Source organism: Podarcis cretensis (assembly GCF_951804945.1).
Source record: "Podarcis cretensis genome assembly, chromosome: 1".
Lineage (NCBI taxonomy): Eukaryota > Metazoa > Chordata > Lepidosauria > Squamata > Lacertidae > Podarcis > Podarcis cretensis.
The window spans coordinates 18,211,284-18,231,238 of record NC_137170.1 but is presented as its reverse complement, the minus strand read 5'-3'; the positions used below and the strand labels follow the sequence as shown (position 1 = coordinate 18,231,238).

Sequence of the window (19,955 nt, the reverse complement as noted above, 5' to 3'; positions counted from 1 at the left end):
ATCTCACTTAAGAGGCCAGGGGCCAGCGCTGTCCGGAGACACTTCCAGGTCACATGGCCAGCGTGACAAAGCTGCATCTGGCGAGCCAGAGCCGCACACGGAAACGCCGTTTACCTTCCCGCTGGTAAGCGGTCCCTATTTATCTACTTGCACCCGGAGGTGCTTTCGAACTGCTAGGTTGGCAGGCGCTGGGACCGAGCAGCGGGAGCGCACCCCGCCGCAGGGATTCGAACCGCCGACCTTTCGATCGGCAAGTCCTAGGCACTGAGGCTTTAACCCACAGCGCCACCTGCGTCCCCTACCTTTACCTTTAGTTTCATACAAAGATGCAGACAGAAGCTTTTCCCAGCTGTACCTGCATGTGGTCTGTCACTGAACAGCAGCCCCTGTCCCCACAGCAAACAGCTGTAGCACTCTGGAATATAAAATGTTTTAATAAAATGTCAAAGTAGTATTGTTATTTCTCTATCTCTCGGACTATAAGATGTGTCACGGATCCTATGCCTTCCATTGCCTTTTGTTAATGCTTTCCATTTGCTTCCTTTGCAGTGAACAGAGTATTTGCCAAGCCCGGGCGTCAGTTATGGTCTACGACGATACCAGTAAGAAATGGGTGCCAATAAAGCCCGGCCAACAAGGCTTCAGCCGAATCAACATCTACCACAACACTGCCAGTAACACATTTAGAGTAGTCGGAGTTAAACTACAAGATCAGCAAGTGAGTAACTGCGGCTTCTTGCAATTTCCTGTCTGTATGTTTTAAAATAAAAACCAATAAGCAGGGAGTGTGGTTCTGTGCTTTAAAAAAACAACCCCCAAACCGATAGGTGATAGATAGATAGATAGATAGATAGATAGATAGATAGATAGATAGATAGATAGATGATAGATAGATAGATAGATAGATAGATAGATGATAGATATAGATAGATAGATAGATAGATAGATAGATAGATAGATATAGATAGATATAGATAGATAGATAGATAGATGATAGATAGATAGATAGATAGATAGATGATAGATAGATAGATAGATAGATAGATGATAGATAGATAGATGATAGATAGATAGATAAATGATAGATAAATAGTCCCACCTTGAAGCCTGTAGCCAGAATACATTATGTACGCTGAGCATAGATGTACAGAAGTCTGCAAAAACCCAAATTATCTTTCCAAAGGCTGACAAAACCTATGAAAACAAAAAAGAAACTATTTTTTCTGAAGGAGGAAAGGATGATGAGTACTATCCCAGAATACCTACTCACTGGCTAACAGTGGGGTGGCGGACACATGATACATTTATTGCACATTCCTCCTACCTCCAAATCCTGGAATGCCCCTCCCAGAGCTACAATTCTTAGCACTTTTAAACTCTAGTTTCCATGATTATTGGGGGCCCGGAATGTGCTTTAACTGTATGGTATGTATGCAGGCTGAAACTACATTGGATTTTTTATTTCACAAAATGCCCAGATGGCTACACTGTGTGCTTTCCACTTATCTCTCAGCAGCTTGTGGTAAATAACACAGACTGTGTAACATTCCACTTCTCTGTCCCCTCTGAGGGTTTGGTGAGTGGCTGGAAAGAGCCCCCACCCCAAATCTTTCTATTTGTATAAGAGAGACGAAATCAGTATTTTAAAAGCCAGAGAAGTGTCTTCATCTGATTACAGTAGAATGAAGGGAGAGCTTTGGGGCTTTAAATTGAAACCGCTGAGTGTGTATTTTTAAATCTGCCGTTTCATTGGCTCCAACTACTTAAGCCCCCCGGTTCTGATAATCTTACATGTGTGACCTCGTCGTAGTTCACAAGCTTTGTATATTTGCAGTGGCTCCCAATTTTTATTGTAGACTATATGACTCGAATGGGTGGATGCAATTTGCCATGGTCAATGTAATTACGGGCGAAGCGGAATAGGTGCCATTTTAATGAGGTTCTACTCAGAACATCCTGGTATTCGGAAATGAGGTTCACAACTACTACAAAGAGTGTGCCCCCCCCCCAATGCAGGGAGCCTGTTCTGCATATTTGTTTGTTTCATATAATTTATACACCGCTTGATTGTAGAAAAAAAAACCTCAAAAGTAGTTTCCAGGCTCTCTGTATGTTAGGTTCCTGAGCAATACGGAACCTAGAGCATAGAACAGACTCCTCACTTCAGGCCTTCTGGAACCAGTACATGGGGTGTAGCTCAGGCCCAGAATAAGCAAGGAATGGTTAAGCAAAATCTGGGGGTGCTTCACAAATGATTAAACTGACAAATAATTTTAGGGACAGTTTTCTTTGTATTTATAATGCTTATCCTGTTAAATGTGTCTACTTAAGACATTTTTAACATGTGTGTGTATCACTTAAATATGAGTAAAACACAGTTTTTTATTCATGTTTAACTTTTTAAAAATTTATTAGATTTATATACCGCCCTTCATCAAAAGATCTCAGGGTGGTTCACGAGATAAAAACACAAGATTAAAAACGCAAATAAATAGTTAAAAGAAAAACAAGAAAATAGTAGCCCCCTCCCTCTCACAAACACATTTAAAAGGTTCCAGTTACAGATAGGTAGCCGTGTTGGTCTGCCATAGTCAAAACAAAATTAAAAAATTCCTTCCAGTAGCACCTTAAAGACCAACTAAGTTAGTTCTTGGTATGAGCTTTCGTGTGCATGCACACTTCTTCAGATACACTGAAACAGAAGTCACCAGACCCTTCTATATAGTGAGAAGGTGGGGAGGGGTATTACTGCTGAATTGCAACTTATTACCAAACTTAAAACCATGGAGAGACCTGGTCTGAACAAAGACATTGGATTCTTATCTCATTATACATGACAAAGCCATTTTTCACCTTCTCACCCCTTGCTTTTTCCTGTAAGACCTATTGCAGTCGTTAAGAGTCGTCAACAGGCTCATCACAGCTATCTGCCAATCACCCAATCCCACCACCCTTCTGAGTAATACCCTTCCCCACCTTCTCACTATATAGAAGGGTCTGGTGACTTCTGTTTCAGTGTATCTGAAGAAGTGTGCATGCACACGAAAGCTCATACCAAGAACTAACTTAGTTGGTCTTTAAGGTGCTACTGGAAGGAATTTTTTTATTTTGTTTTGACATTTAAAAGGCTGAAGGATGTTAATCAGCCAGAGGCCCAGTTGAAGAGGAATATTTTCTCCTGGTGCCTTAAAATGTATAATGAAGGCGGCAGCCGAACCTCCCTGGGGGAATTCCCAAATGGGGAGCCACTTCAGAAAGGGCCTCAGAGGATGAACACAGAGTCTGGGTCGGTTTATATGGGGAGAGGTGGTCCTCGAGGCCCCTTTAAGCAATAACAAAAAAAACCATTTACATGGGCAATAGCGTGGAGAGAGAAAACAGCCTCCCCACTTCATGGAGGATGGCTAGGCCGGGGCAACAGGGGTGTAATGAAGGAAATGGCAGCCCCCCACATCATCCCCCCCTCCCCAAAATTAGAATTGTATGAGGGCCTTAATGTGCGATTAGAGTGAGGGATAAAACTAAATTTCATGATGTCTTTTGTTGTTGTTGCTCTCTGATATAAAAGCATGTGAGGTATTAATACGAGGAAGGGGGTGAGGAGACAGGCCCCTCCCCTGCAACTGCTTTTACGTAACACTGATGGAAGAGGTTTCTAAAAAGAGGAAAGACCTTCCCCTCCTTCAGCAGTCGCTGATTTTCTCCCTTCCTTCCATTCTTTCTTGTCCCTTTAGTATTCATCTTCCCCACTTTATATTTCAGGTAGTGATCAATTATTCAATTGTGAAAGGACTAAAGTACAACCAGGCGACGCCAACATTCCATCAGTGGCGCGATGCGCGGCAGGTCTATGGGCTGAACTTTGCCAGCAAGGAGGAGGCGACCACGTTCTCAAACGCCATGCTGTTTGCCCTGAATATCATGAACTCTCTGCAAGATGGAGGTAAGGAAGACTGGCAGTCATCTGCCTCCCTTTTCCTCTTCTTTCTTACCTGTTTGCCTTCTTGCCGTGACAGTGCTTTGCTGGACATATTTTTGTTTTTTTGCTGCGTTCTTAGCGCAGGATCTATTTTCCGCTCCAAAGCAAGTAAGGGTAGAGAAGATGGGTGCCTTGGTTTTTAGAGTACATTTTAAAATGTGCATTCCGCCCCTTTCTGGGGCATGCTCTTGTAAGATTCTGGAAGTTTTCAGGGTGGCACAGCTCGAATGGCTTAAAACCAGCTGTGGAAGTTGCGCACACTTCCGTTATGCAATTGTGGTGCAGTTTGCAGTGCTGGGAGTAAAGTCAGTCTCGCCGTGTGAATGGCAAAGCCAAGTGGCTGCTCTTTGCCCAAACATAAAGGGGAAACTTCAGGCTGCCATTGAAACAATAATCAAGGAATTTACTCCTTTCACGGACAAAAGCAGGGCTGTGGGACAGTTATGGCAGCCAGCCAACCTCTTTCATGTTATATTTCTCTTCGGGGTTCGTATGAAATGACTTGGTTATTGCCTTTGACATGTGTGCTCCAGAGCTGTAAATCCATTGCACAAACTTTTATTACAATGTCTGACCACCCGACATGGAGGTCCGTTTGTGTGGCAAAAAAAGAAAAACACTTCTGGGCAACAGAATTCTGCTGTCCCCATTATAAGAGGCTATAAGATGACACACACACACACACACACAGAGAGAGAGAGAGAGAGAGAGAGAGAGAGAGAGAGAGTTTTGCAGGGCCGATGTGCAGTTATATATGAACAGCATGGAAGACTTCACATCTTGGCTAACCACTTCAGCTGCAGCCAAAAACAGCATCTTTGGACACTTGGAGTCGAAGAGATTCTTGCTGTGAACATGATCTTTAAGCTGTTCCATTTTTCCAATAAAAACTGCACATACCTCTGGCAGCTGTTTCATCCACAGGGGGGAAATACCTCCTGTGTGGAAAACTGCAACCTGGGCTGGCAGTTTTAGTTAGTAAAACAGTACAGAGGGAAAGTATAAAATGCCCTGTCCTTCACTGCTGCAAGGATATTTGCTGCAATTCTTTTTTTTTTTTTTTTTAATGCACGCAACACTGGGAGATGCAGTAATGGTCCTTGTTACTTGAAAAGCTGAATGCAAGGTTTGGGTGACTCAGGTACTGCTGTGTGACTTCAGGTGCTGATTGTAGGGTGATTTATTTACAAAGGAGCAGTCTGATCATAATTAGTGTTGGGGAGAAATGTGGTTAAGTTCATACCTTACTTAAGTAACGATTCCTAAAGCAATAGATAAATGAGTAGGCTGCCATCCTTTGAAATTTGCATTTTTCTGAATTTTGCAGTGCAGTTCTCTAGCCAAGCTATGCGCACAAGAATGCACATTTGTATATATGTAAATGTATATATTGGTGAAAGTAGCATACTTAAGGAAAGCAGCATACTTAAGGAAAATGGCTTGCAGAAAAATATGTATATTGGGCAAAATAACATACATAAAATTGATTATTGGGAGAAATTCACATTAGGAGAATTTTAATAAGGATTTTGAAAAAATGCAAAGGTGTGGAGAAATATGGAGAACTGAAATTCAGACTGGAAAAATGAGGAGCAGCGAGCAACTGGAATTGACATATCTAATCATAGTATTTATTGCTTAATTTATTTCGAGTTGCTTTCCAGGGTGCCTTGTTTGTCTTCTTTCTCATGACATTTCAGTAGTTAATTCTGAAAACTAAAATTGAGCTTGCTCTCTCCCTCTTTAGATACGTATCTTTGCTGGTATTCTGTGACTGTTTAACAGCATGAAAAATGCAAAACTTAGATAGATATTTAGCCTAAAAATTTTAAGCATGCTAATTTGGAAGCCAAGCCCTAATTAAATCAGTAGGACCCAGGTTGAAGTAAACTTGTTTAGGTCTGTAGCTTTATGAACCTCGTGAAAGTTTATATGTTAAAGCCAAGGCTCAGGTTTCCCCAAGTCTATTTACACTTGGCTGCAAACATTGACCCGGCTGCCTCCCACAGTGGAAGAGCCTATGTACACTATGTGGCTTCTAGTAACATGACCCTGTAAGCCCCAAAGTCTTACATTCTGGACATCAGCATACGCTCTTAAATGCTATGTAGACTGAATTAAAAGTTCTGTATCATGTGTTCAGGTGATTGGCTGCGGGAGGTTTGTGCCACAGGCATAAGAAGACTGGTTTCCAGTTGAATGGCAGAAGGTTAACTCAGGTAGCTGCAGTTAAGTTCCCACGTCTCCTCCATAGGCTTCGGAGAGGATCCCATATCATTTGTGCCAGGCACTTACAGTGCAATGCTGGCACACTGCCCATTCTGTCCTTGCAAGAACCCTACGAGATGGTAGATTTGAGAGGGATCGGCTGGTCCAAGCAGTGCCATATCTAACCATAGCTGTTCTTGGTGCACATCATAGATATTGTATGCCTCCTGTTTGACTATGAGCAGTCAAACTAAAAATGAGGTTTGAAGGACAGTCTCGTTTTTTTAATGGGTAATCACAATATGCATAAACTCTTTAAATGTTCCTCTTCAAGCAGGCCTTTGCCTGATTGACATCCCATGCCCTTTTAAATGTGTTTTGGGAGGGGGAATTATTGGTTTGTTGTTCTTACTTTGTTATTCATTTTGTGGTTCTTATATTGTAATTTTGTGTTGTGAACCATCCTGAGATCTACAGATGAAGGGTGGTATACAAATTTAATCAATCAATCAATAAATAAATAAAAGTAACAATGTTGTAGAAATAGGGAGGGGTCCCCCTAAACACTAGGAACAAATAAATACTAGGATTTTGATTGGGATATGGATTAAAAAAACTAACTGCAGAGCTGTGCCAGACAGGGAATTCCTGGGCTGCCTTATGCAAACCAGCTGAGGGGAGAGCAGACTGTTGGCATTACAGTAGAGAGCCATTGAGGGTCGTCAACAAGGCAACAAGGAACTTCTTGTCTCAGGTGTGACCAGAGACTGGAGATTTGGAAGGCTGTCAGGGTCACTGCTCTGGCGGAGAGCAAGGTGCTTCTGGGAAGAAGGAGAATGAAGTAGGGGGGAGATCCATCTTAGAGAGGGAGACAAAAGGGTCTCCTGCACTGCTATGGACCATGCAGTAAGATCTGGACTTCCTCCATGCAAACTGAAGGTGTAAATAGGTGAATAAATCCTGTTTCTTAAAACACGACAGTTTCAGCCATGTCTTCTATTCTCCAAAGGGAGACAGACCCTGTGTGTGTGCCTGTGGCCCCATGCACTGTGGCCACAGCTTGGCGGAGAGAGAGGTCAGGTACCGGTCTTTTGCGATGATGATGATGATATATGATACGATAATCTTTATTGTCATCTTCCCATACAGAACAACGAAATTGAAAAAATCTACATCAGACATTCAAAAACCAACAAGCCTGCTATCCTAGCCTGGTTAACCCCTAAAAACTCTGATACCCCATAATTAAATACAATATACTTCCATAGAGACTACCTTACACTGCGTTTAAAACCAAAATCTCATTTGGATAGAAACAGTTTCTCAGGCAGCTAGTCCTAGTCTTTATAACCCTGTACTGTACCTTCTTCCAGAAGGCAGAAGCTGAAAGAGATCATTTCCAGGTGCGCACTATCCTGCACTATCTCTGCAGCTTTCTTATGACCTGGAAGCATAGATTTGATCCAACGTGGGAAGAGTGCGCCCAATTATTCTCTCTGCAGTCTTTACAACCCTGGACAGCATTGCTTTTTCCCTGACTGTGTAGCTCCCAAACCACACACACAGACCATAAGTTAATGCACTCTCAACAGTACAATGGTAAATTGCCATCCACAGGTGCTTTGAGAGATTATTTTTCTGGAGGATTCTCGGAAATATAACCTCTGCTGTGCTCTCTTCATCAGGTCTTTGCTGTTTTCTCCCCAGGTTAGGTCATCTCTCAACTCCATTCCCAGAAATCTAAACACCGAGATATGTTGCACAATGAAAACCATAATGTTTGTTTAACATCAATGATAGCAGCTAGTCAGACACAACAGAGAGAGATTTGGTGCCTTAGAGAGAGAGAGATTTGGTGCCTACACCCCTGGGTCCAGGGTCACCAGCCATGACAGAGAAGGGATTTGAATTTTGGCTTCCAAGTCTGATACACCACATTGGACTCTTCATGAACTCCCCCAAACATGGAAATATATATAGTTAGGACTGTGAGCTTGGAAGTACCTGATTTGTATATCATCCCAACTATGAACTCACCAGTTAGCATGCCACCGCTGTCTGAATTAGTTCCCACCATCTATATTGGCGGTGGGGGTGGGGGTGGAGATATTCATGGTCTGACAGACATTGTCATCATCACTGTTTTTATTTATTAGTCTCTTGCTACGTAAGGAATCTCTAAGTCACGTGATTTTTACAAGATAGAGATAGATAATTTCACTTATAAAAAAGAAACTCTACCATGGCTATTGCTTTCAAAATAATTATTGTCTTTTGAAAGGAGGAAGGTGCTTAACAGCTCTTTGTTCACAAACCAGAGTGTATTTTCAGAGTGTCATAAGCCTCTTTGTGAGGGCAGCGTGCCCTGAAAGGAAGGTTTAAGAATCTTTTTAATAAATAAACAAACTGCAGGCAAGTTATAATTTAGGAACAGACAGTTTGCCCCCTAAAATTCTCTACAAGGAAAGTTTCCAGAAGCATAGCCGTGCTTGAGTCTGTTACAACAAAACCCAAAAGAGATCTAGTTGCATGTTAAAAGGTTTATTCTGGCATCTTGCTTTTGTAGACAGTCCTCAACTGGCAGATGTAACAGCACAGAAACAAGCATGTCCACACAAACAGACACATATTTATATGAGAGAAAAGCTGTCTCAGAACTTGTAGTCCTCCTCCTGGCTGTATTCCATCATTACTGAATTTGAATCCTAGGAAATGTAGTTTAAGGGTGCTGGGAATTCTGGTTCTGTGATGGGTAATTCCGGTTCGTGATTTTGAGGTGAGGGTGGAGAAATTTGCTCAAAATGTGCTTAAAATGTATGGTCTGTGTGCACAGTCAAAGATAAGACAAAGTTTTCACTTTGTTACGTTGAATGTGAATTCCAGATTGGACTTTCATTATGGGTCCTTATTGTGATTCTCAAAACCAGTTCCTTTGAGTTAAATACAAAGTTCTTTCACAAATGCATATAGACATACATTTCTCTCTTCCCCCCCCCCCCAATATTCCTAGAAAAGAGGGGTGAGTGCTGTCTAAAAGAAATGGAAAGACAACCTACAAAGTAAGCTGTAATGTTGGCAGTTCAACAGAACACTGGAGAAAAAGTAAACATATCAAATTGGTGTCTTGAGTTTCTTGGAATATTCTTGGGTGTCCTATTTTTAACATTGGTTTGTTTCATAAAACTGGCTTGTCCACCCATAATGTTTAGGCATTTGCGTGGCCTACAGTAGTTCAGTCAAGTCTTTGACATCATCACTCTGCCTGCTTACTTAACTCAAACACCCACTTGTATGACCTAAATTAATCAGTTTTGTGGACTGGGGTAGCGGGAGGAATTCTTAGCACTCGGCGTGCTTTCAATAGAGAGCCTGTTTGTTTTAACTGCAGAGGAACTTTTTGGAAACGGCGTGTGCTTAGGGTGACACGCCAGCCTTAAATTTAGAATGCTAAAAGAGGGCAGTGCTGCGCAGTTTTTTCAGTGACTGAAAACGTCTCTGTCAGTTTTTAGGTTTTTTAAATTACAGGCATCATAGGCTTACAATTTCTCCAAAATAATAGCCACGCAATGGGAATGCCTTAAATTAGTTTGTTGTGCCGTGGATATGCTATCTTTTTATTTTTATTTTCCACCTCAGAACAAAGTCTGTTTTTTGTTAGCTCATGTCCAACATGAAACGATTTCGGCTGTTAAAATAAAGCTTGCCGTAAGTTAAAGCAACATAATCATTTTCCCCTGCTTGTGAGCTTCCCATTGCGACGTCTGGTTTGGCACTGTGAGAACAGGATGCTTGAGTAGATAATCCAGCTGGCATGATCCAGCAGTGCTTTTCTGATGTTCCTATCTAAGGGTCTTCTTGTTAGACAATTTTACTAGGTTTTCTTGCTGGCCTGTACTGAGGGCAGGGGGAGAGACTGTAATAAAGCCCAGGGCTTGTTTTTCTTTCCCACAGAACACAGTGTAATGTTATGGCATTCAACCTGGAGGTCACAAAAATCCTAAAGAAAAGGCCCTGGTTTTTTTCCTTGTCACTATTTTGTGGGTGAAGGGGATTAAGACACATATCATGAATTTTAAAGGTAAAGGAACCCCTGACCGTTAGGTCCAGTCGTGGACGACTCTGGGGTTGCAGCACTCATCTCGCTTTACTGGCCGAGGGAGGCGGCGTACAGCTTCCGGTTCGTGTGGCCCGCATGACTAAGCCGCTTCTGGTGAACCAGAGCAGCGCACGGAAACGCCGTTTACCTTCCCGCCGGAGCGGTACCTATTTATCTACTCGCACTTTGACGTGCTCCTGCTAGGTTGGCAGGAACAGGGACCAAGCAACGGGAGCTCACCCCATCGTGGGGATTTGAACCGCCGTCCCTCTGATCTGCAAGTCCTAGGCTCTGTGGTTTAACCCACAGTGCCACCTGCGTCCCTACCATGAATTTACCGTAGGTTTGCACAATTAATGCAGATTGAAGTGCATTAGTGCTGCAAATCCACTTAAAAAAAATAAAATAAACCGACTTTTTGCATTTAGGAAAGTGACAAGGAAATCCTTTTTTAAAAACTGCAGGTTGAAAGAATGATTAATGGGGTGGTGAGTAAACATCCCACGAGTAAATCAGAAAAGATTGTTCAGTAAAGATCAGATATAGTTTAAACCCTCTGTAAGCTTTGCAAAAGCAAATTAGGGTGAATGCTCAAGAAACACATTAAGTGGACAAACCCAATATAATGGATTGTTTTATGTAGGGTTGACAGTGGTCAAAACTCCAGGTAGTCTCTCAGTTTTTATTTGAGCTACAGTGATGTCTCTCTCTCTCTCTGTATCAATCTGCAGCATTGTCCTAAATAGAACATCTTTTTGATGTGAATCTAGAAAACCCAAGACTGATTTCCACCCCCATGATATCACCGTTTCCTTTTTTTGCATTAACCATTCATTGAGAGGCATATGGAAATGTTACAATGCAGAGTGTGATCTAGAGACACCCTGTATTAGGCAGGCTTAAGAATATAAGAGCCCTGCTCTATCACAACTTCTACAATTATAACAGCAATCGAAGTGAATTCACTTTAATGGCACTAATATCCCAATAACTGTATGAAAGTAGAGGGGATTTATTTATTTTTTTGCTCTGCCTTCCTTCTTTTTAATTGCAAACTTTCCCCTTAATTTCTTAGAATTCAGAAGAGATCTGGGTGGAATTGACTAGACCAGAGTATCTTTTGGTCTAGTTAATTTCAGCCATAACACAAGCTGTGCTTATCAGTCGTGCTAGTTCCACTTTTGAAGGTCTTTCTTCGGCTTTTCCTTGAAGTGCTAAGGCAGTCTGCAAAACAAGACGTTGTGGTGAAACACAGGAAATAAACGTACGCACCACAGGCAAAGCCCAGCTATGCAACATGGCCTCCAAGTGTCTGAAAAGCTTTAATATTTGCACAGTATTTAGTGGCAGTTTGGATGCAATTAAGACAGGATGAAAGAGTAGTATTTCACGAAAAGATCAAAACACTTATTAGCTGATGTCAGGAGCCAAATGATCACAAGCCAAGAAATTAGGGACATCAGAGGTTTTGTTTTTAAGCAACTGATTAATTCTGGCTTACTTTATTTATGATAGTTCTCTTTTTGGCAGTATTTACAAGGAGGCACCGTAACCAGTAATACTAGAGAATCGTGGCAGGAAATGAAATTTATATATATATTAAAAAGAGAGTAGCATGGAAGGGTACAGCACAAAAGCAAAGAGAAATAAGGAAACCGAGAAACACAGACTCACACAAAACCCAATAGATACATGCAACAAAATGTTGCAGAATGTTAAAATATCAGGTTCAGCGTTCATCTTGCTGTGCTGAAATGTTTCTTGAATTTGAGTGGACAGATTCTCTTCCAGTTGTCTTTAGGGGTATGTGGCAGGGAATATTTACTTATTTTTATTTCATAAAATTTATTATACCTCTTGATTGTAAGGAACCTTAAAGCAGTTTACAAAAAGACAATAATAATAATAATAATAATAATAATAATAATAATAATTAATAATAATAGTAAAAACAATTAAAAGCAACTATTAAAATATTCAAAAAAGATAAAAATTGATAAACTGAAAACCAAATACAAGTCCACATTCTACATATCTGGGCAAGCGAGTCTAAACAAAAATGTTTTTAGCAGGTGCCAAGAAGAGTACAATGAAGAAGGTTCCTGCTTGGTATCAATAGGAAGGGAGTTCCAAAGTTTAGGTACTGGCACACTAAAAATATTACAATACAGAATGGGTATTATGGGACACCTGTAACAGATCCACAGATCAAATGTGGTCAAGTGGATATATATGGGATTAAGGTGATCACAACACATAATCTAGAACAGGGGTCAGCAAATTTACCGCGCCTTGGGCCGGCGTTTCCTGCACCAATTGCGCGGCGGCTGGAGGGCGGGGGAGCGTGTGCCCATACGCGTGCACACATGCTATTTCCGGCGCACTTCCAGGTCGGAGGAGCACCAGAAATAGCTTGTGCGTATGTACACGGGCTTCCTCTGACCTGGATGTGCACCAGAAATAACGCTTGCACATGCACATATAATGCTTGCACAAGCTATATTCGGTGCTCCTCCGACCCGGAAGCGGGCAGCCGCACAGTGCAGCGCCGGTAAGAGCGGGTGGCGGGGGTCACCGCGGGCCGGATAAATGAGTCCCTTGGGCCTTATCCGGCCCGCGGGCCTTAGTTTGGGGACCCCTGATCTAGAATGTCCACTGTTCCTGTTTAGAAATGCAAAATGAAAATAATTGTCACTTTGAAGCACATTTTTTAAAAAAATGTAATCACTTTTAGGGAAGCTTCTTGAGGTTTTCTCCACACTGTCAAAAACATTCTTCAGAAACCAAGGTTTTGTCTGTTTTTCTAAGAGAGAGGGAGAGAATTAAAAGGGCTTGAGTAAAGCCAGTGAAGAGAATAGATTAGTGTTGCCTTGAGATTGTCAGCATTGTGTGTGGGGATTTGATTGTATGCTGGAAATTTAGGTTTGTGGATTAAATAACTCTGGCACAACAAATCTTTAAAAAATTGACTCTTCATGTTGGGAAATTGACAGGGGAATGCACTAAAAGTGTAGGACAAGCGATTGATGGGAAGACTGCTACTGACCCAAATTTTGAAGACTGTGCATTAGTTAGGAGACTTTAAAGAACTCCACACAAACGAATCAGAATGAATGTTCCTTGTTGTGTAATGTCCTAGCTCAGCTGGTAGAGCACAAGGCACTTAATTTCAGGGTTGTGGGTTCGAACCCCACGCTGGGCAAAAGTTCCCTGCATTTCAAAGGGTTGGACTGGATGACCCCTGTGTTCCTTCCAACTCTTATGATTCTCTGAAATTAGAATGAAGAACAGGCATTGTATAACCTCCATGCATATTAAGGTTGTCAGCTCAGACATTCTTCCCTTGATCTAGATGCTATACTCCTATTGATGCAGCCCAGAATTGCATTGGCTTTTTTAGCTGCCGCGTCACACTGTTGGCTCATGTCAAGTTTGTGGTCAACCAAGACTCCTAGATCCTTTTCACATGTACTGCTCTCAAGCCAGGTGTCACCCATCTTGTATTTGTGCCTCTTCAGGAACTGTTTCTAGTTCCTGAAACGCATTTGGAAAAGTTGCTCTTTCAAAGCATGTAGCACATTCAGGAATGAATGAATAGCAGGCCTCCCTGGCTGTTATCTACAGTTTAATCTGATCTGCTGAGTTTCTGAGTTACATCTTTGGCTCAGCCTGTGGGAAGCTCGCTTGTGCATTCATCAGATGTGTAATTTCCTTCAGCCTAAGAGGGATTGTTCTCACTAATAGGCTTGATTTTCAAATCCACTTCAGTTTTATCTGGGCTTCCTTTTGGCCTGATTTCAACAGCAGCACTTTGATAATCAATATCTTCTGTTGCTCTCTAGGAAGAGATGACTTCATTCCATTTAGGCATGAGAATGAGTTGAAAATAATAAATGATAATGCCCTCCCCCTTTTTACCCCCTTTTGGTTTACTTTCCTTTTGTCTCTGTGCCATGAATCAGTGGCTTTCTGCCCCTTATTTGTTCCTATAATTAAAATTTCCTGACTTTCAGTAGGTTGAATTACCGTATTTTTCACTCTATAAGACGCACCAGACCATAAGACGCAACTAGTTTTTGGAGGAGGAAAACAAGAAAAAAAAATTTCTGAATCCCAGAAGCCAGAACAGCAAGAGGGATCGCTGCGCAGCGAAAGCAGTGATCCCTCTTGCTGTTCTGGTTTCTGGGACAGCTGCACAGCCTGCATTCGCTCCATAAGGCGCACACACATTTCCCCTTACTTTTTAGGAGGGAAAAAGTGAGTCTTATAGAGCAAAAAATACGGTAGTTCTTGTTACTGCTTCTGTAAGTTGACATGATACCTACTACAGTGCCCTGGTGGGGAGGGGAGAGAACCCCACTTTAAAACTAGGTTTCCCATAGTGGGTGGGGAGAAGGTTGTGACCATACACCCTGCAAACCAATTCTTCCTTTGCTGAAGAGATATAGCAACCCAGGTTCTCAGAACAATCTGCTGCTAAATGCTGAGTGGTAACATACCTGAATGCCGGAGTTTCTTGCAAGCCATACATTATTCAGCTGCTAATGGCTTGATATGTTGTTGTTGTTGTTGTACAAATTTTCATGCTTTTTTAAAAAAAAACAATAATAGTTGTTCAGCTCAGCGGCATACATGTACAGTGGTACCTTGGGTTAAGTACTTAATTCGTTCCGGAGGTCCGTACTTAACCTGAAACTGTTCTTAACCTGAAGCACCACTTTAGCTAATGGGGCCTCCTGCTGCTTTCACGCTACCGGACCACGATTTCTGTTCTCAACCTGAAGCAAAGTTCTTAACCTGAAGCACTATTTCTGGGTTAGCAGAGTCTGTAACCTGAAGCGTATGTAACCTGAAGTACCACTGTACAATGGCAAGTTATGTTGCTGAAATAGGATCTGGAATACGTTTAGCCAGTATTCAGTTGATGAAAGTTGTCTATTTTAGAATCTTAGGTGCCAGCAAGACAAACTGACCTGTCATGAATGCATTTTTTGGCTATCATTTGACAACCCTGTTACTGACTTCTGCCAGGCTGGAACTTGTGACTCAGGAATGAAAAGCTTCCTGCCCTATTGCTCATCGGCACAAATCTGGCTAGTGCTATTGCTTTCGGTATGGTGGTGTGTGTGTTTGGTATAGCATGCACATTCGCAGAGACAGGGCCCGTGTATATCTATTGCATTAATTAGGATGGAACAAATGAAGCAGTTGTCCACCAAATGGGCAGAATTAAAACATGCTTAGCTCTCTCCTACTAAAAGCAATGGGATATGAATGTGTTTCATATTTTCCTGGATCTTGCCTGTTGTTTTTTTTCCTAACTGCTGCTTTTATTCCATTCTAGCTAAAGCAATATTTGCTTTACTGGCTGTTATGTTGATTGGGGATGCGTAAGCGGTACTTAATTAATCATTTACATTAGTCTTAAAGCACGTGATTCCCCCCCCCCCCCAAGAATCCTTTGCAGTGCTATAGTTCCCAGGATCCTTTAGGGAAAGCTATGTGCTTTAAATGCGCTATAAATGCCCTATTTACTACGGTGGAACAACTGCTTTGTGAAATGAACCCTCGGTATGTATAGCCTAGTGAATGACGTTGCTAGTTAAGCGAAGTTGAATAAATGCACCCAGGCCTTTAAAATGACATTTGCTAACATGATAACCTTTGGATGTTTTGGGCCACAACTCTCATGGCTGGAAATGGCTGCTTCAAAGGGCGGACCTTTAAGTGAGTGTGGCAGAATATGTGCAGAAAATGCAGGTGCTCTTCATAGTTGTAACTGTATGTGCAATAGGCAATGCCGCTAACGTATCTGGGGTTTAAATGTGAGGGATGCCACATTTGGATAGGGCATCTACACACTAAAGTGTGAAGTCTTGCCACCACCCTATATAATTACAGTGATACCTCGGGTTACAGACGCTTCAGGTTACAGATTCCGCTAACCCAGAAATCGTACCTTGGGTTAAGAACTTTGCTTCAGGATGAGAACAGAAATCACATGGCGGCAGTGTGGCGGCAGAGGGAGGCCCCATTAGCTAAAGTGGTACCTCAGGTTAAGAACAGTTTCAGGTTAAGAACAGACCTCCAGAACGAATTAAGTTCTTAACCCAAGGTACCACTGTATAGTGAATTCGTCTGAGCAGGGACATATATATAGCTAAAACAGCACCATCCATGCACAAGAGGGGAGGTGTCAGCAGACTGCAAGGAAAATCTTTGGAGGGGAGACCGCCAAAATAGCACAATGAGGATTGGGCAGGTTCATCAGCCATGAAGTGCTGACTGACTATTGGAGTGTCCATTGTTGGCTGGAACCCTGAGCAGGAGCACTTCATGTTGCAACATTTTGCTGCATGCCCCACAGGTGCGCATTGAAAGCGCACCTGGATGAACTGACTGGAGTGCCTCATTTAAAAGTATATATTTCACTCTCTGTGTGTGTACACACAAACACACATGTGTATATACATATAACAGCATCCGGCTGTTAAACCAGATCAAACCCACTCAGGGAAAGCTGGGAGCAGGAGCATGGGGGGGGGGTTGGACTAGATGAGCCTCAAGATCCCTCCCAAGTCTATGATTCCTGCAACGCTGTTTCCTTGTAATTTCTTCATATTTTTGAAGCACATTGCCCCAAGTATTTTCTGACAAAGGGTAATTAGTTATGAAATTATTCGGTCTTACTGGTGCAAAGATGCCTGCAGGGAACCATCCTAAAAAAGAATTTGCACAGAGGGGACAGAATACGGTCATTGCTGTGTGGCAAGCATTGACTGAATCACACACACACACACACCCCAGCATTTGCTTAAAACAACAACAACAACAACAACAACAACAACTTTGAGACTGGGTTCTGGAATTACTCCAGCAGGAGCATGGAAGCCAAGCTCCTTCCTGCCCCATTGAGATAATATGGGGTGCCCTGGGACCAACCATGGGGGTTTGTACTCAAATGGGGAAGAGCCATGGCATTGGTTTCTCACCTGTGGCATGAAGGCTCTTGTCTTACACAAGCAATTGGCTCTCCAATGGCTCTCGCACCATCAAGAAGGACATTAAGAACCTCTCAAAGGCTAGGATCTAGTGAGGCCAATTCACATGCAGAAACACACGCTCAAGGCGCTATGTTACCATTTTAAATGGTCATGGCTGTTGCAAGATTCTCAGTTGCAGCCCGGAAACTGAGAAGAATGTTCATCAAAAAATATGACAAGCAATTTAATATAGAAACTTGTTTGTGCAGGTCTGTATTTTAAGATAGATAGATAGATGATAGATGATAGATAGATAGATAGATAGATAGATAGATAGATAGATAGATAGATATTCTGCACAGCAAGGCATAGAATATTTTTATCTCCTTTTTCCATTGGAACGACCGGGATGGCCGCAACAACAAATAAACTTTGAATTGAATTGTAACAGTCATGGCTTGGAGCTGTCGTTTGTTAAGGATGCTGAGAATTGTAGCAGACCCCTTTAAGTTCCTGCAATTCCCAGGCTCCGGAAATTGATTCCTCTTCACAAAGAATTCTGGAAATACTGTATCTCTGTGAGGAAAAAGGGGGGTCTCCTAAAAACTCTCAGCACCCTTAGCAAACTACAGGCCCCAGAATTCTTTGAGGGAAGCTGCGGCTGTTTATAGTGGTATCGTCACAGTGCTTTGAATGTATGATATGAACATACCCATGGCAGGCATTGTTAGTTTGTGCCAGCATGTTTTCATGCAAAAACCAGGCGTTTTCAAAGCTCTAATGATGCGTTTCCTCATGCACTCTGATTGATTTTGGAAGAGTCTTCTATCAATGACTCCGTGTGGATTTTATAATTTCCCTCTCTGCTGGTGAATTACACATAATATTACGCCAGAGAGAGACAGTTTTAATAATAAAACACTAATTGAAGAGTGGCTGCGATAGATTTCAGAATTTCTGCGCAGCCTCCCCTTCCGGCATCTGTTGATTTGGGACTCTTGTTTCCTTCTGCAGATTAATTGAGATTAATCTCATTAGAGAATTGGCCAGGGAAATAAGTGCCTGGGCAGAAGAGAGACCTTGGCAGCCAAAGCCAGGCTCTCAAGAATGTGCTACAGATTCCCAATTCTTGCTTCCAGATTTGGCAGTTGTTTGATTCCTTATGGCTTCCCTGATCCGCCCTATAATAAAAAGCTAGTGTTTTCTTTTTTTAACTTTGAAAAGTTTAACAGTCCTTTTTTTTTTTTTGCAGGTAAAAAAAAACCCCTACCACCACTTAATTGAAACTAGCTGTATATAATTACTGTTGTTGTTGTTGCTGCTGCTGCTGTTATTATTATTATTATTATTTGAAAAAGTTTGACACATGTTCTCCCCTCCCTAACCTAATTCCGCTTCTCAAAACAGGACCTCAGAACTCTGCAGTATTTCACGTTGACAAGTGACATGTGATGCCGGTTGACGGGTCTCGAAGACCCATCTCCTGTTTCAGTCCCTTCAAACTCTGCCTAATCTAAGACATATATGGTTCAGGGAGGCATGTGTCTCTTTTCTCCTGCCCCCGCGGCTCTGATTGGAGGGTTTTTTAGGTCCAGAATATCCCAAGGAATCTTTAGGGTTATTGGCTGTGTTTCAGGTTTACTCTTCTCTCTCCCCCCCCTCCCCCACCGTTTCGGAGGTGGTTGTTTCTCCCCCCCCCCCCCCACTTACCCGAGGGATTTCCCTTGTTATGCTGCAGACTTGATTCTGTGGCCTCTCAGCTGCAAAGCCCCTCTTCCGGATGTGTCATTTGGATATAGTATCCCCTATGCCTAATGCAGGAATCAATCGGACGTCGTTGCTTAAACGACCCACGCTCTCCATGCCGCAACACGGGAAGTAACTCAGTTCTGCTAACATGCCAGTCCGGCGGACTCGGCACGGTCATCTGAAAGGAGTCAGCTGGGCCACCATCAGCCTCAGCACTCGGTGTAAGTACAGCTTTATGTGGGTTTAAAGCATTGCAAGTCATGCAAGGCCCCCCGTCAAAGCACTCGGCACTTTTTGTGGGAGGGGGGGGGTGCTTCCTTGGGGAAATGACAATAATGAAATCTTGCTGTGGCAGTCCTCGTGGACTCCCCCCTTCCCCCCAAAAGAATTCTTACTTTCTTCATAGCTAACAATGGTTTTGATCAGCAATGACAAGGTCCAAGCTAACGTCCCTGTCGCAGAATCGCCCTTGTATGATGAGAACCGTAATAATAGCAACGCTTCACTTAAAAAAACATTTTTTGGGGAGGGGAGGGGGAGACCAGATTGGGTTTGATTTTATACCCTGCTTTTCTATTAAAACGGCACCCAGACCTGAAATAAGAGCAAATAATAATTGTCGGATTATCATGCATTAACTTTGGTATAGATTTTGCTCAAGGTGCAGTATGCACCTTCTTGGAAAATCCCCTGTGGGTTTTAGCAGATATGGAATGCAACTTAAAACAATTATGGAAAAAAGGGGGGGCAAGTAAGCAAACCAGGAAAGATGGGAAAGAGATGGACAGGGAGTAACTGAGATTTGGGGGCTGGATATTTGTGTACTCCTAAACATGGTTACTGATGAGGGATACTCTAAAAATGAATTGCTCATTTTTAAAAACTCCTTCATGTACAAAAGTGTTCAGAATATTGTAGGGAGCATAGAGTATCCGTATGA

General features: G+C 42.3%; 1 protein-coding gene across 13 annotated transcripts in view; it reads left to right on the top strand.

Annotated features, from left to right (window-relative positions):
- EVL (Enah/Vasp-like) overlaps positions 1–19,955 on the top strand; it is a 148,889-nt gene that overhangs the window by 80,107 nt on the left and 48,827 nt on the right. For 12 of the 13 annotated variants that reach the window (XM_079948327.1, XM_079948318.1, XM_079948319.1 and 9 more), the window contains exons 2-3: positions 550–718; positions 3,763–3,943. In XM_079948327.1, coding sequence (XP_079804453.1) covers positions 550–718; positions 3,763–3,943 — 350 coding nt within the window. Of the gene's footprint in view, positions 1–549; positions 719–3,762; positions 3,944–18,723; positions 19,237–19,955 lie in introns of those variants that run through there. The other variant, XM_079948316.1, reaches the window with a different exon arrangement.